This window comes from Trachymyrmex cornetzi, unplaced genomic scaffold (assembly GCF_001594075.2).
Source record: "Trachymyrmex cornetzi isolate Tcor2-1 unplaced genomic scaffold, Tcor1.1 scaffold147, whole genome shotgun sequence".
NCBI classification, from domain to species: Eukaryota; Metazoa; Arthropoda; class Insecta; order Hymenoptera; family Formicidae; genus Trachymyrmex; species Trachymyrmex cornetzi.
This window is the reverse complement of record NW_017296059.1, coordinates 1,526,676-1,543,937: the sequence shown is the minus strand read 5'-3', so window position 1 is coordinate 1,543,937 and position 17,262 is coordinate 1,526,676. Positions and strand designations below refer to the sequence as shown.

Genomic DNA, 17,262 nt, shown 5'->3' with positions numbered 1-17,262 from the left:
CATTCCTTAATTGTTTCTTAAACTTTTCAATATTAATTTTACATTCCTTGAAAGTCGAGCAGTTTTCTTTAAATAATAATAAAATATTTTCATAATAATTATAATAATTATAATAAGAATAATAATTATATTCTTCATTATTATTGCAGAATTATTGACATTACATCATTACAAAAAAAAAAACTCGGATTCTCGAATGTATATCTAATTAAATCGCTTATAAGTTTTTATCCGTACAAATTTATTAGGTTGGAATGCAGCTAAAAATATTTTATATTATACCTGTTGCGAAGTGTTACATGTGACGATTATAAAATTAACAAAATATTGTTGCGTAAAGCAGATAATTTTTTTATAAAACAGTCGGCTGGCTGCGCGGAATGCTTCGAGAAAATCGGGCAAAGCCCTCTATAGAATAACAAGGGGGGCGCATACCCCCGTGTGAACGCGACGCACGGTCGTATGCATCACCGCTGCTGTCGCTGTCGTTGCCGCCACCGCTTTTCGATGAATCGATTCCGATCCACGAAGCATGAAAAAATGTGCTTGATAAAAAAGGATGAATAAAAAAAAAGAATAGCTACGAGAGAGCGTAGTATGTATGTACATACATGCACATGCAGACGAGGAAGGTGGAAAAACGATGCCGGCTTCGAAAATGTTGGCAAAGCTGCTTGCAGTGCATGGATGAGTTTATTGACTCCCCCTCGCAAGTATTTTCGGCAATATCACTCGGTTATTTCTCGTTTGATCGTTAGACCGATCGATTTTGCGAAATCTTTATAAAATGAATTTTAATAACATTTTTAAAGCTACTATACATTATCCTTCGTTTGACCATTTTCATTTACATCCTCAAGAAAATAGATATCAGAAATCTATAGTAATTTCAAGCTTTTTGAAAGCATTTTAAATTCTTAAATTTTGAAATATTTACTCTCAGATTCTTAAATCCTTTTATATATTTTCTGATTACTGATTTTCTGATTCTGAATTTTTGGACTTTTTCATGTTGTAATTTTTGAAACTTATGCATGTAGATTTCTGAATTTTAAGTACATTACTAATATATATTTTTTATGTGCAGGGAATTAAACTTAACTGGGTCTGCAGTGGTAGTCCGCGCAGAATCGAATGAGATTTCCCTGACGAATTTAAAGGTATCGTCGAGCAAGGTTGGGGACAGTCGTGAAAGAACTCGGAGATATGATTTCGACTACTGCTTCGATTCGTCGGATCCTGAAGCGAAAAATTACGCCACTCAAGCGACGATCTACGAGACACTCGGCCAGTCCATCTTAGACGCCATGTTTTCTGGATACAATTCTTGCTTGATTGCTTACGGACAGAGTGCATCAGGCAAAACCTACACCATGATGGGCACGAAGGTGTATAGTTATGCCGTTGTTTTATTACAATAATATTATAATAATAAAATTATATTTTAATTACAATTTTCAGCTGATTATTTGAACATGAATTATCGTGAAAATTTCATTTTATAAAATATAAATGATCCTTCGCATATTTTATTTTGACATTTTTATTTACATAAATATAATATAAACTGCTTACGTACCATATTAATATAATTTTGAGCATTTTTATTAGTTTGAAACTTTAAATAAATTTATTATATACATATATACATAATAAATTTATTTGACGTAGATTCTCATCATAATCGGACGTATGAATAATTGAGTGTTTTGAGCATAACTTATTTTGACTTTGTAATGAGACATGATACGAAACATAAATATGTGCATTAAATAATTTATAAATGTATATATTATATAAACTATTATGAAATATTATATCGCATACTTAACAAAATATTAATAATATCAATTTTATTAATAATATTTTGTTTTCACATCGTGTCTAATTAAATAATGGATCATAAAATGTAATTATTAACAGTAGACATATTTGTAATCTTATCAGAGAGAAATAAGAAAAGTTTTAAGTCATTATATTATACTAACAAAATTAGCTACATCAAAATAAATTATATCAATAAATTATTGATTTCTATGTACAATATGTAAACAGTTTTTATCAAAGTTTTATTTAATAGTATAGAAATAAGGAAAAAATTGTCCCAATAATATAAAGAAAAAATTGCATTTGCGATTCCAAGCATGTCCTCATTGCCCGTTAAAACACATTTTGCATTTTATCAATGTTATTTTTGTGCAGCGGCATTGCAGAACTCTTTTGCCGTCTGAATAAGCCGGTGATGATGTATTTACGGGTCAACGTGCAATGTGCAAATTGTTTCGATTTATCTCGTAATAAATCTGATTGGCACTTTATTTTCATTTTTGCGGGGCATAATAGACCTCCTCCATACATCGTCGACCTGTGTCCTGTTTCGTCGATACGCCGGCGGTATTATTTTCACAAGCAAAGCGCGTACTGTGCACGCGCGAGTCGAGAATTACTTTGATTTATCTCGCGTTTTATTAATATATCGCAAAATGTTATTTTTTTGTATTTTCCGCGCACAATGCGGTAGAGCGGGCGCAATCTATTTGCTTTTATTTCAGTCAGACAGCGTTCCGTTGTCATCAGCGTTGTACCCGCTGACGTTTTCGCAATATCCGCGAAAATATTCGTGCATACATCGATATAAAAGTTTCGACTCGCAGATCCAACAAGGAATTAATTAATTTCACCGAAAAACTTTATTATCTTCTTAACCTTTTTATGAAGATCAAATAGATAATTAATTATTCTATTCTCTCTCTCTCCCTCTCTCCTTTGGAAATATTCTTTTCTTCGGCGATTCGAAATACTTTTATCTGCATTTTACAATCATAAATCTCTAAAATGAAGTTTTTAATGAGGCTGTACTGATACGTTGAAAATATCGATGATAAAATGCTATTGGCTCATTATATTATTGGCAAATATGTGTTTAATTAACAAGCTGTTAATTGCTATAATATTTTCCACAATTCTGATTTTATTAAACATGCGCGAATTTAGCATTGTGCGTAGAGTACCATATCGAAATGCCAATATCAAGTTTTTAAAAGATAAAAATTGACAAACATTTAAAATAACATTTAATGAAATTGAGCTGTTTTACTGCTTGACTAAATTAAAAGCTTCCTGTAGATTTAATTTTTCATATCATGGTTAACAGATTTTACATTTTCATGAATATTTTAGTTATAACGGTTATACAACAAACAAATTTTTTTTGATTCTCTCAAATTTCTCATAACCGATATAAGAGATCGATATTTAAAAATATTGTTATAATTTATTTATATTATTTATATGCAATTTATATTTACTTTAATATCGTATTTATTATTTTAATTAATTAGTTATACATTTTCAATTTTTTCTTAATTATTAATACACTACTGTTATTGTTCCATCATTAATCATTAAAATTTTAAATAATTAAAAATTATTCATTCCAGAATACTGTTCTCTATCTTTACATTTCTAAACTTCGACCTCTCATAAAGTTTTTATCTTTCAGTAGTAATCTCTTCCTGAGAACATGCCAAATGTAAAATAGCTTGAATATCGACGTTTCAAATGCAATAAAGCTCATTATCTGCACTAACACAATATATATATATATATATATAATTATTATATTAATTTAAAATCTCACTTATCTTACTATCGTATTGCCAAACAAAGTAAAATCGGTAGGATGAATTTTCCAAAAAATATTTAGTTTCCATCAGCTCAAACGCTCTCGTATAACATCCTCGCGAAACTAGATTTTTTGCATTCTGCATAAACTGAATGCATATTTGAAGTTCAAACAGTATCGATCTGATTATCCGTCGTTTTCCTTTTCCCACTTTGTATATCTTCTCCTCCGTAGCAATCACATTCGCGAAATTATTATATCGCATTGCTTTAATTGGCCGACAAGAGAGAAAGAGAGCTCGTTGCCGGATCGAATCGACGTTCCATTTCTCGAAAATTTCAAACAGTAAATTGAAACTGTTTTTGCGGAATGGCGCTTAATTAAATTGTATAGCGACCTCCGCAGGCGTATTCGCGCGCGTTCGGGAGATGCATCTGGGTGCAAGGGGATGAAAAGGTAGGTGGCGGAGAACGAGGATGGGTGAGCAGACTTTTAAAAGCGCAGCACGTGTTGTGGCTGTACAACGTACTCGTTTGTCGGGTTTCAATTATGAAAGGACGCTTCGAGCGCTGGTTAATAATGCATCAAATTTCGAAATTGACAAGACCCCCCTCGTTAAGGTACCGCGCGTTGTTTCCGGTCTGAATAGATTTTATTGACTGAACCTTCATTCTTCCCACAGAACAAATTCTCTTGTTTTGTTTATCCTCTTTTATATTTTGATATTGAGATAAACTATAGCTAATTCAGAAATACTATAATATTCTGGATAAATCTTGTCTTAAATAAAATTATACATTGTTCTATCATATCTCTTTTATGTATTATCTTTATATAATATTTCTATAACAATAAAAATTATAATTAAATAGCGAATAATAAATTCAAACGTTTCCTTCATTTCTAAATTTGCGATAATTTTATCATTATATATAATCCGTTTTATTTTTGCAGGAGGACCCAGGACTGATTCCACGACTCTGTGAAGGAATCTTCTCAAAGATCGAACAGGAGAATGAGCACGAGAGGATTTATCGCGTGACAGTTAGGTAAATGTATTATCTGACAAAAACTTTTTAAACTACTTCGAAAATAAACACACGCGAAGTTTTTTAAATCCTGACTTTAAAAGTAGATTCCCCATTTTTACCTCTTGCGCCATTCGCGTAAAAAAGAAATAAAATATAATCGCGCTTAGCGATTCAATTTAATGCCCGCAAATTGTTGTACTTCATTGTTGTTATTCTAAACAAACGTATCAGAAAATAAAATAATACATCTTTGATTATTTTAATAACCATTAAAAATAAATTAGTACCAATAGATAATATATTTCTTCATTATTACGAGGAAAGTTGTAATAATCCTCGATATCCTGATACTGTGGCTAACGCGATAAGAACGTCGACGAAAATTGCGAGCTATCGATAGAAAACTTTTCGATCGCCACTTAAGATGCTCGAAGTACTCCGATACTTTGTACTAAGTATTCCGGAAGAAACTTGCAAATCGCGTTGCACGTGCCTTTCCTTTCGCCACTGGAATTTTGCCGCATCTTACCACAGCTCACAGTTTCGATAAAATCTGCTTGTATCCTTTATTTTCCCTACCGCCGCGCCGGCGCGGCGCTTTCAGATTTTCCTTGCAAATATATTAATCTTTTTGCAAGAATCAATTTCTTTATGAACTTCTTCATTTTTCGATTCGGTAAATTTTTAATTACACCAATTGCATATATATTACTTATATATGCAATATATATTCTATACAAACAAATTTAATGAAACATTTCAATATCATCGACAAAAATTTTTGAAAAAATAATCTTCATATATCATAACTTCAATCCTGTGTATTGTGATTTGAAAAAAAAATGTATAAAATTGATTCGTGTAGCTTGTTCTTTTTAGCTGAATATAGAATTATATGTTCATACATTAATGAACTGAAACGATATACATATAATACTTTATCTATATGTAATATGATGAGAGATATAATTAACGACAACAACAGTATAACGTTGTTGTCGGTGATTAACATTTATACTAGATACAATATTGTCGCTATTAGCATATATTTGCAGAATAGTGTATCAATTTAATCACGCTGCAAGGCGAACAGATAGCCTTCGGAATGCCGATAACGTGACCGCCTTGATAACTGTGGGAAAATCAACACCCTCACGTGGTGCCCTTTGCTCGCAAACACCACACGAGTACACGTACGCGAAATGTGGATACAGAATGATCGAAAAGTCACGAAATATATACGTGGTACGGTAGTTACTCATTAAAAAAGTGCGTAAAAATTATTATTAACCGTAATTACGATATATTGTTGAATAGCAAATCAAATGTAATTTAGATATATATATATCTCGTTTTTTAGCACTACGTTATCAAAATAAAAAAATTATAGAGACAAATTGCGCGCGAGAAACTACACATAAATAACTTTATTTCGCATATATATACATTATAGTATTTTTTCACAGAATGTATAAAGATCTCTATTCACGCTATCTCTCATAAAACTAGCAGTATTAAAATATGTTGTTATATTCAACAACCACGACAACTGTAACAATGGAATATTTGGTCGCATGATATATGTGTGTAACACAGGATTGGAAAAGCTTTACTTTACAAGTTACTTATAAATTACTCTTTATTACAGAAATTAAATATAATAATTCGGATATTTTATTTTTCATGTTATATTTTATCATTATTTGCTCCAATTTTGTATTAATTTTTGTACTCAATTTCTATAACAAACACATATAAGATAATCTAAAAAGTAACTTATATGTAAGTAATTTTCCTAATCCTGATGTAACATATGTTCAATATTAAAGTATGTTAAAATTACCATAATAACTGCAGATTGTATATATACATAAGTTTTCGATCATTCTGCATGTCGATTATCAATACTAGCAAAAACATTGATGGCTTCGGTCAAGGCCCGCCAATCGGTGCGCTTTTTATCTATTACCATCGATAGCTTCAAGTTCATTCCTTTCGTGTCGGCGATTACGACGTCGTTTCGCGCCTAATCGCTATCGCGAATTGCTCCAGCTTCGATACGCGCCAGCACTAGCAAGAGCCCTCCCACAAGTGTAACAATGACAAATTGATACTGCATCGAAACTCCGCGCTGCGCGGATCGCAAAAGTCGTTTTGCCGATCTATCGCCGTCGGCATGCGGATTTACTATTTATTCCGCTTTAATCGCTTTTACATCGTTGTCCCGTGTATCGAAATAGTCCGCACTTGCGAGAACAAATCGCTCGCGATAATTGCCAATCGGCAAAAAAATCCGCCGAGACGCAGTGTATCGAAGTTCGTGACGCGAATAAATGGATAGTCCGACTTCGCGTATTTTTGGCAGTCGTTAAACGCGACGCTAGATGAAATCGAGGATTAGTTCGGGAAAAGCTGTAACTGCGCATAAATTCAATTCCGCAATCATTGATCGTGTTGTGAGCGTATCGAAAAGACAAACTTTGCGACAAGTTGTAGCACGAAGCTTTCGAGTTTTTCGGCCGCATACTCATTGAATTCAATGAGTGGAACGCCGTAGAATTAGTTAGGAAAGAGTTTGAAATCCAAGTATCAGTATTTTAGATACAAACATTAGAAAATTAAAAAATTTCAGGGCTTTTTAATGTTCTAAATACTGTAATATTTAATATTATGATTTAAAAAAATCTGTCCTAAAAATCCCTACATTATATGATTAATAAAAAATAATGTAAAGCTCAACATCCAAAAATAGAGACGCGTGTACAGCGTGTCAATTATTTATAATTTCTAAGTAGTAATAATCGCAATCTTACAGTAAATTTTCTTTCGATGACTCAAGAAAATTTAGGAAGGAAAATACTGTGAGTTAAATGAAGGGTTGCGATGGGCGGTGGTGGAAGGGAGAGACGATAGGCGAGCTTACGAGTCGCGAGGTTTGCAAGCGCGGTCTGTTGGCCTGGATGTGTCTTGCAAGCTCAGTGCCCCGTGACTCGCAATCCTAGACGGACGCAATCTCGCTACAGCCTGGTAAGAATTATGCACCTTGAACATCGAATGTGCACTGTATCGAATTTCCTATGTTTCTTATGTTTCACGCATTTCGACTGAAAAACACGGTAAACTTAGATTCATGGATCCTCGACTTTCCGAAGCATTCCTAGACGCTTGGATTCTGCAACCTTCGGATCCCCGATAAACTTTTAGAATTTGAAACTCTCAAATCTTGAGTTGTGTGGATTCGTGGATCTGCAGAATTTTTATGTACTTCCTAATCTTTGATTCATTGAATTTCTAGAATTTCTAAATTCTCCCATTCCAGAATTGCTTTTCTTATAGAATATGTTTTAAAATTTTCAAAAATCCTAGAGCTTTCAGATCTCGAGATTTTTATGTTCTAAAAAGTATTGACTTTAGAATATCAAAATCTGAATTTCAGAATATCTAATTTCTTAAACTAATTTTTTAATCGTTTGTCGCTTTTTCTTTCTTTCGCGCAACTCGCGGAATGAAGTAATAGTAGCCCGCGGAGTATAATTACGATTGCATGTCATCGAGAAGGGGGGTATCTTTCTTTACTTATATCTATAAAATATACACACAAAATTGTTCTTTTATCTCTCTTGCATTTCGCAAAACAGAAAGTTTCTCATTTATACCGTATAAAGTACAATATAAGCATTTTGTTTGTGGTAATGATATTTACATACAATAACTTTATAATTCAATATGCAATTATCAAATATATGAAAATAAATAATAAAACATTACGGCGTCGAGATACTTTTTGAAATCACATAAAAAATAAATTGTTTTATTATTGCCATTATTAGACGCGTATAATTTCACAAATAAATTTGAATGGGTTCACGTTTGCGTTCAATTAATATCTCTCTTTCTTTCGACAATTAAGTAAAGCATTTTATCGTGCGTATCAACGAGCGGTTAACGAGATAAAGGATAAATGGAACACTCGGTAACGATCGAAAAAATAGATAAAAGTATTCGTTTTCCTACTTTAATCTTCCTCCTCTCGATAAAATAGTAATAAACGAAAGTAGATATTTCACGTATCTATATGCTTAATAATATAAGTATAAGACAGTAGTAGTCCCTGCATGTCAACGATAAATTCATTTACGTAAAAATTCATAGTAATTAAAAGAAAAATGGCAATAATTTTGGTGTCGATTTCACACAAGCTTATATATTGGGTTCAATACGAAAAAGAGAAATCAGTCGCGCCACGTTTCGTTTTGAGGCCGATTCCATCGGCCCATCAGCGGCCGGACGTAAAATCGTTAAGTGGGTCGAGCAAGAAAGTTCGAGGTATTTCTACTTGCCACCGTCGACTGTTTAGGGGTAAATTAAATTCAGAGGGGCGGGCGACGGGAGATAGACATGTTGCAAAAACTTTGGCGCTCGCGTTTCCTATTGAGCGAAATGCTTCTCACAGGTAATAATGATCGGAGAATGGTTGTGTTTGAAAGATAAAGTATCTTCAAATCCTTCTAATATGTACCATTGTCATAAAAATAAACTGTCTACCACGCTGCGTGTACCCCAAGTAGGAATAGTGCGTGCTAGTCTAAACGCGGAAGTTTCTTACCGAAACTTTTGCATGTAAATTTTGTAGACATTTATTCGATAGAGATACGTTGGCATAAAAATATATTCCTCGTGGACCGTATTGTTTCTTGCAACAAAGTTGTATCGTAACAACCAAAATTGTTGGCCCCGATATTTCATCGGAATTAATCGTTGCGATAATGGACTGTTCGACACTCGTCGTGTGTAAAATGCGCGGCGCCTCGTAATTGCGATCGATATATCAGCGGTGCTTGTGAAAAATCAGGGACGCGGCGAGCTTTCGACTTGAAAAAGAGCCGGAAGTCATCGTGAAATATCACATCGCGGATTAAATGTGTGTTAACAGCAGCACGGCATTGCTCAGCAATCGATTCCGAACGCGGATTCATCATTGAAACGTGCATCTATAATCGATGGACGCATTAACCCACTCGAGTCAGCTGCCCAATGTACCCGTCAAGCGTGATTGATCGGATATAAAGCTTCATCCGTAATCATCAAACAATACAGCCCAAGTGAAACGCATCGCGAGTGTAACTGACGGATGAGAAATAATGTAGCGATCTGCACGTGGAGATGTTAATATTTTTATACTAGCAAGGTAAGATCTATAAGCAGTCGTTAAATCTTCGCAATTAGTTGGCGCAAATTCAAACCAAATTACTTAAGCACTAAAGATCCAGTTTGACTATCTGTAAGGGCCTTTCTTATGTGTTGTATATTCACGTTACAGTCTTACAAGATATTTTGTTCAATATTTTTATATTTTCTACTCAATTCACGCACAAAATCATCTTTCATCAAAAATAAATAAATGCATGTTTTATTTTTTATTTTTACGTTAAACTTTAAAAAAGCTTTTTTGTCCGGCCGTTTTGGAACGCGCAAAAAATGCAGCTACGAAAAAGAATTTCGCGATGTTATTTCGCCCGTATTGGCGAAAGAATACGAGTCGGCTTTGCATTTGCAGCAGCCTGTATCGTCGGATATTAGCGGCGATGGCGCGGTATCACGGTGGTATGATCTCGTGAATCCGAACGATAAAACGCGACGGCGTTTTGCACACAGCCATTCGCACGATCGGGCATGTGTACACATGAAACAGATACCATGTCCGTGATCTGACGAGGCGCAGAAGGTGTTGCACGCAACACGTATAAATAAGCAGCTGTCCCGATATCTATGTCTGCATGCGTGATTTTTTCGAGAGGGAAACGTTCGAATAATCCGCAGTTTCTATATGTGTGTCAACAAAACCATTAAATGCATAAAATAAATTCAGAGGTCGTCGAATAGTTTTTCAATGGTCTTATACCTGTATTACATACGAATTCTGATTTTTCTATTTTAAATGACGTACTTTAATAATGTAGGAGATCACCGACAGTCCTTAAGTTATCTAATATATTATATATAAAAGATTTTATATATCATTGAATTTTTAACTTTATATCATTAAAATCTTCTCTAATGTATTAGACAATTTAGAAACTGTCGGCGATCAATCTCATTAAAGTAACTTTATGACATTTATAATATAAAATTCAGAATTTATAGATTTTCGGAACTTGTGATAAAGAGCAAAGTTGAGAGTCTCTAAACTTTTTTTTGTACAGTTCTAGAATTTTGTAATAACAATATTACAAAAATGATTAAACTCTGATCTTTTAAAATATTTAAATCGTATGATTTTTTGCGCGCATTTTAATATATTTTCGAATTATCTGAATTTTATAAATCTGATATTTTATTCACGTAACTACTTCAAATATTAGATCTGCGATTTTTCGTATTCCCGTCTGCTTTGAATTTGATCTGGGAGATTGCAAATTGAATCATATTCTGCAAAAGTATCAAAATATTAGTATCTATTAAAATATTAGTTTAATCCAAACGTTGCAAAAAAATTTTTAGAATTTATTTTAGATTTCGAAGGTTTTTATTTTCGATATTTTCTCTTGACACCGTAAAATCTTGAAATTTGAAAAGAATCATAATAACATTTTGAACCCTTGCGATCTCGATGACGGAACTAACCGATATGCTCGGTGAGAACGATGAGCTCGACGTGCCGTGAAATGACACGGCGCTGAATATTGGACTATCCTAAAGGAAGGTCGCAGGACCTCCATTGATATGCGAGACCGAATTTCACGGTTCTCGACAACACATGAGCTTGTGCTGTCTATACCAGAATTGAAGATGACGCGCTTGATCATGAGAAATGTCGATAAATAAAATTCGATCGTACGAATTGCTGTGCGTCGATCGATTTATCCTTGTCATATGTTCCGTTGCAAAAAAAATTGGAATAGACAAAAGAGCTTAAAGAATTAAAAAAAAAGAAAACATACCAGTTGACAAAATGAATAAAGAAAATAAGTAATGGAAAAGAGAACGAAAAAAGTAGAAACAGAAAGAGTAAAAAAATTGCTGTCGTATGACTTTAAATGTTAGTTAATATTATTCTTGTTTTTGTGATACACGTGTTTTAGAGAAACGAAAAAAGTTTGAAATCAGATAAAGTCGAACGTTGTAATTAATAAGGATGTTTTGCCTGTAAAATATCAGCTAAAAGTATTAGCCAAAAAAATCAATATCGGCCAATATCAATCAAAAAATTTTATATTTTTAAATACGTCCTAAAATTAACCGCAAAAAGCAAAAACTGTTTGACTTTTAATGATTTATGCAGTGCAATTACCATATTTTGCTACAGTTTTAGATAAATAATTTTCAAACAAACAGGTGGATCCAAATGAACCTTTGCACAAATATATATTAAAGTTTTATTAGTACATGTAATAAATTTGATTTCATTCATAATACTATTTCCTCATGCAAATAAATACTACAAAATGCGATTTTATATAACAATCAAGACAAACGTGTGGCAATCGTAGCGTAGAGTGTAGAGCGGCTGTTTTCTATGCTGAAGAGTTCAAATCCACCCAGAACACAAAAATTTGATTTGATTGCCATCTCTCAGAAAGCAATGGCAAACTACCGAGAGTATATTTGCCATCACCGTTTGAAGCCGGTATTATAAACTGTAGGTCCTATATATCAGTACATATATGCATTGATTTCCCAGATTGGACATTAGCTTAACAGTCTAATTCCGAAAAAATCATTGTTTCGAAACTTAATCTAAAGGAGACCCAGGTTCGATTTGGACCGTAATGCCATCGAATGGAGTGGAATGATCAAAGCAAACAAAAAATTAAATATCTTTGAATCAATAAGAAAATTGTGCTCAAATTTTACATAGATAGTCAAATATAATAATAGAACAATCTATAAAATTTTTATATTTTTGGTAATTCTTTGAATTGTGCCACATATTTAAGTAAGTTGGTCGTTAAAGAATCAATATTTTAAATAAAACAGCAAACAATAATACTTAAGTAAAAATGTAAAAGAGAGATTATCAATGCGTATGGTACGTAAATTATGAATATAATTTTATTAATGTCATTATGTAATGACAGCCTTTCGCCATTTCGTAGGAGGGCTAAAGAGGATTGAAGATGATGAAGTAGATGAAGGCAGAATTAAAATTAGAGCCATGTAAAGGCCGATGCTCAAAGTGGAAAATGTCGAAAATGACAACTAATAGAATTAGCGAAGCATTTTCTCGCTGGGGTAAGTCTTCTTCTTTCTTTGGAAGTGGCCTTCAGTCCCCTAATCGAGTCTGATTTGGCCGTAGGATAAGAATCGAAGAGACAGTTAAAGGATACAGTAGAAGGCAGGATGGGAAGGAAAAAGTGAAAAAGAGTCAAGTGGATTTTATTTTAAGCATCCCATTTGTGGTGCTTAAATAATCAAGGAATCTATAAATATAGAAGTTATTCGTAATTGCTGATGTAAGTGTTCGCATCTTTATGCCAAATTTTCGTGGCTTTTATAAAGAAATCAAAGTATATATTATTTTATAAACACATTAAATTATAATTTTCTCACACTGATATTTGAAAAATAAAACAATTCAATTGTTTGTAATTCATAAGAGAAAACAAAAAAGTTATTAAAATTGTTATTAAATTAATTGTTATTAATATGTTATTAAAATTCGTCCTTTTAAATTATGAAACAGATTTTTATTTTGATTATATTGATATTTTTTTATAAAATTGGTTAAAAGCAATGACAAGCTGAATAAAGCTGTAAGATCGCACAAGCAGCGGCTTTGTTAGATGCGAAACGAATGTATATTTATCAGTAACTGCAACTCATTCGCACTTGCTCGAGGAACTAATTAACTACTTTCTGCGAAGGGAAGGCTTTTCCAAGCAGCGATCAGACCGTTTTATCTACGAGTACGCGTGCACTTTCATTATCACGTACGTGAATGTTTACACAGGCAAACATAATAACGGATATACGGGCAACGCACGGAGCGCATGTATCGAAGTGTACCCCGCGAAAGGGGTAGGAGTTTGATACACATGTTTTGTTGCACAATTAATTATATCTATTAGCGAATCGTGCCCACGTCAATAAATGCTCGGTCGAGCGAGGTATAATTAAATTCACGAGCTAACGACAATAGTACCTCTGACGCGTGCTTAAACGTCGATACGTCATAACATACTAATATCGTTTGGAAATTGTCACGTGGCTTGACATTGGTTTCAGGATATCCTGCACATTTTCCCATTATGGGAAATTTGTATCATAACAGATCCGAGAAGCTATTCTATCAAAATAGATAGGATAAAGCTGTACTCTAAACTGAGAGGAAAAATAGTTGTAATTAAATTTAACTATAGCTTATAATCATTTTTTGAGACAATTATATATTTATAATTGTTTTAACCATGCAAATATAATCAATAATGTGGGGTACTATAATATAATATAATCAAACACGTTGCTTGAAAATCTTTAACTTTTTCTACATATCTTTTAGTTATTATTACCACATAAATAATAAAGTGATCTTAAGAAAATAGTTATAATCATTATAATTACGATTGCATTTTTACGGAATAAAATATTTATTTTATTTATATCTTGATATTGTTTTACTATATTAATATTTGAAATTATCATAATATAGTACAATTTCTTCATGTTTTAGAGAACTTTAAATATATGGTTATTACTAACATTACAATAGTAATAAAATAAATAAAAACGGAGCTCTTAATCATAATTTTATCTGTGTATAATTATAGTCCCAAATACCAAACATTTTTCTCTCAGTATCCTGTCTATTTTGTTAGATAAACTTTTATTCAATACAAATTTTAATATTTATTTATATTTTTTAATTGATTTTCTCATTGTCTATTTTTAAACTTGTACATATACAATATTCATTTTTCTTTTCATATCTAAAACAAATGTTATGAAATACACGAGTCGACCGTAATTTAATCAGTGGTGAAGAAAACTTTGTAGGCAAATTTGTGGAAAGCAAATGCTAAGGACGAAGATTAAATCGGTTTTACGTATTTTTAGAGAAATTGTTTGAAACGATAGTAATTTTCAATCGATCTGACAATTTCATGTCAAACTGAATCTAACTAGAAATTAATAACAGTAATGCGAACTTCGCTATTGATCATCCATTTATAATGTCTAGCAATATAATACTTTGCAAAAAATTTCAGGTTTCTAATTTTATTTTAGATAAAGGTTTTTTCTAGTAATATATATCAATCTCTCAGCAATAAATTGAAATATCTAGGAAACATTAATTAAGTTATATATCTTTCTCTTACGTATACCGTATCACGCAGAGACACAATATGAATATTATATTTTCTATGTTCCTATAATAATGTTTATCCTACGATAAATTCATGTTGAAAATATGCATTGTTTAAAAAATAATAATGTTCGTTCTGCACATGACTGATGTAAAATACGAATTGAATGGAAAGTTACGTCCTTTCAGATTAAAGTGACATTTCGCATCGCAAAACTTGAGTGCATTTTACTTTTAATTATAAATATAGGAAGGAACTATTTAAAAATTTTCTACAGATAACTTTTAATTAATGTAAATATTGAATATGGTATATATTTTACATCGTATCAATTTTCTCGTTATTAGAAAAAAGTCCCAGTCAAGTGCATTAATCTCTTGTATTATATAAATTTCTCTTTATCTTTTATAAAATACATTTTTACGAAATTTTAATCTATTATATTTGTTAAAGATCAACGAAAAATTTTATTAAAAAAACTCATTTCATAAGAAAGAATCGAAGTATATCAGATAAAGTAAACGTATACGTACACATTTTCTTGAATGTAATTACTGCAATGTAATTACAAAAAGGATTAATATATATTTATACCACAAAAGGAAAAATTTTTCCAGATAGTATGTTTACAAAAAAATCAACAGTAGGTATTTTCATGTAAAACTAAAGACCGTAAAACTTTTTGAAAATTTTCTATATAGGTTTTTTTATGAGACGAGTGTATGTATGCGTTCATGTGTATACATGGATATGTCTGTTCCTCAGGCGGAGCGGTGCATGCGCTAAATGATGGCCCTCGGCAAATAGAGACGGCCGAATGCCGATCGAATTGAATTTGCGATTCAGTCGCGATCGCGTAATGACCAGGGCGGTAATCGAAAACGCGCTCGGGGTCGAATTAAAGCTCCGTCGAGTGAGAGAGGGCTAGAGAAAGACGAAGGCACATAGAGAGTGAACTCTATCGATCAATCAGCCATAAGTAATGCAGAGCTTTTGATGGCTTACCGTTTCATTGCGGACGAAAAGAGCCGACCAGCATGCTATCACATGGAATGCGACTTTAGTCGCATTAAACGTCAGTGCCTAATGACGATAATTGTTGATCGATGGTGCACTCAACGGATTGTTTTGGTCCCGTGAGGATAACTCCGGCACTACGTATACATTGGTTTATCGAATGATTAGAACCGATAGTTCAACATCAATTATCTGCGTCCCCGTGTTAAAGAAATTGACGATTCTTCCTAAATCGAGGTTCATTAGATATTGTCTGTTACTGCATGAAAAGAGCGATTTTACTGAAGTAGCTAAAAATTTACTCTGTAAATCTGAATCAGTGGATAATCACTAATTACCTAGTTTCTTGGCATTGGGTAATCAGTAAAATTCAATTGAAAAAGAAAGAAAGCTTCAGCATTATAATTAAAATACTGATGTTCGCATGTTTTAATATACATTGAATTTATATACTAAAGTAAGGATAGCTAAGTTAGGAATTCCACGTTTCATTGATTTTTTAGTTGAATTACGCTGTGAATTCACTAATTACCAATGGCATAACTGGAATATTCTCTAAATCTGAATTATAATAGTAGGTAATCACCGACATCAGTGATTATCTAATTTATATTTAGGGAGTAATTAGATACAAAATAATTTTATTAACTAAAATAATGTTCCAGCAAAATGTGCAATACTGTAAAAAGTTTAGACATTATTACAACAATAGTGCAAGCGTCCTGCATGATTATTTTGATAGTTTAATACAATTATTTTCAGATCTGTATCTAACTGAATTTTTCGATTGATATATATATTTAATTTTAGCAAAACAGTTCTTTTATGTAGGGTATATAATTTAAAATAGAAAGCAATATAACATAAAAGAGTAAAAGATTAATATCGGAGATGGAGTTTTGACTGCTTCCAGCGACGCAGTTGGATATAACAGTCAAATGTAGCAAATGAATATAATTATGCCCTGCGAATATTGTATGTTAAAAGTATTTCATTACAAACGATCGTAACGCAAAGCCGCGTGACATTTGCGTTTATTCCTCGATCACTGCCATGTTATTGATAACATGCGAAATTTCTCGTATTTGCATTGTAAATGCATGAACGGAATCATTTTCTGTGTCCGCGAGCTATATCTATATAAAAGAACTAATTGAATGGATTTACATTGTACGAGGTATTATATACGTGGCTCAACAGATACTATTCTGATTTATCCTAAATAATTTGCTCGTTATATCTCAAAGTAGCAAACTGTTTATACTATCATTTACTCGTTTATGTA

At 32.5% G+C, this 17,262-nt stretch overlaps 1 protein-coding gene across 1 annotated transcript in view; it reads left to right on the top strand.

Annotated features, from left to right (window-relative positions):
• The window catches only part of LOC108757752 (centromere-associated protein E), a 39,820-nt gene that overhangs the window by 5,023 nt on the left and 17,535 nt on the right, over nt 1-17,262 (top strand). Inside the window, exons 2-3 of the mRNA XM_018502297.1 lie at nt 1,088-1,388; nt 4,580-4,674. Coding sequence (XP_018357799.1) covers nt 1,088-1,388; nt 4,580-4,674 — 396 coding nt within the window. The remainder of the gene's footprint in view (nt 1-1,087; nt 1,389-4,579; nt 4,675-17,262) is intronic.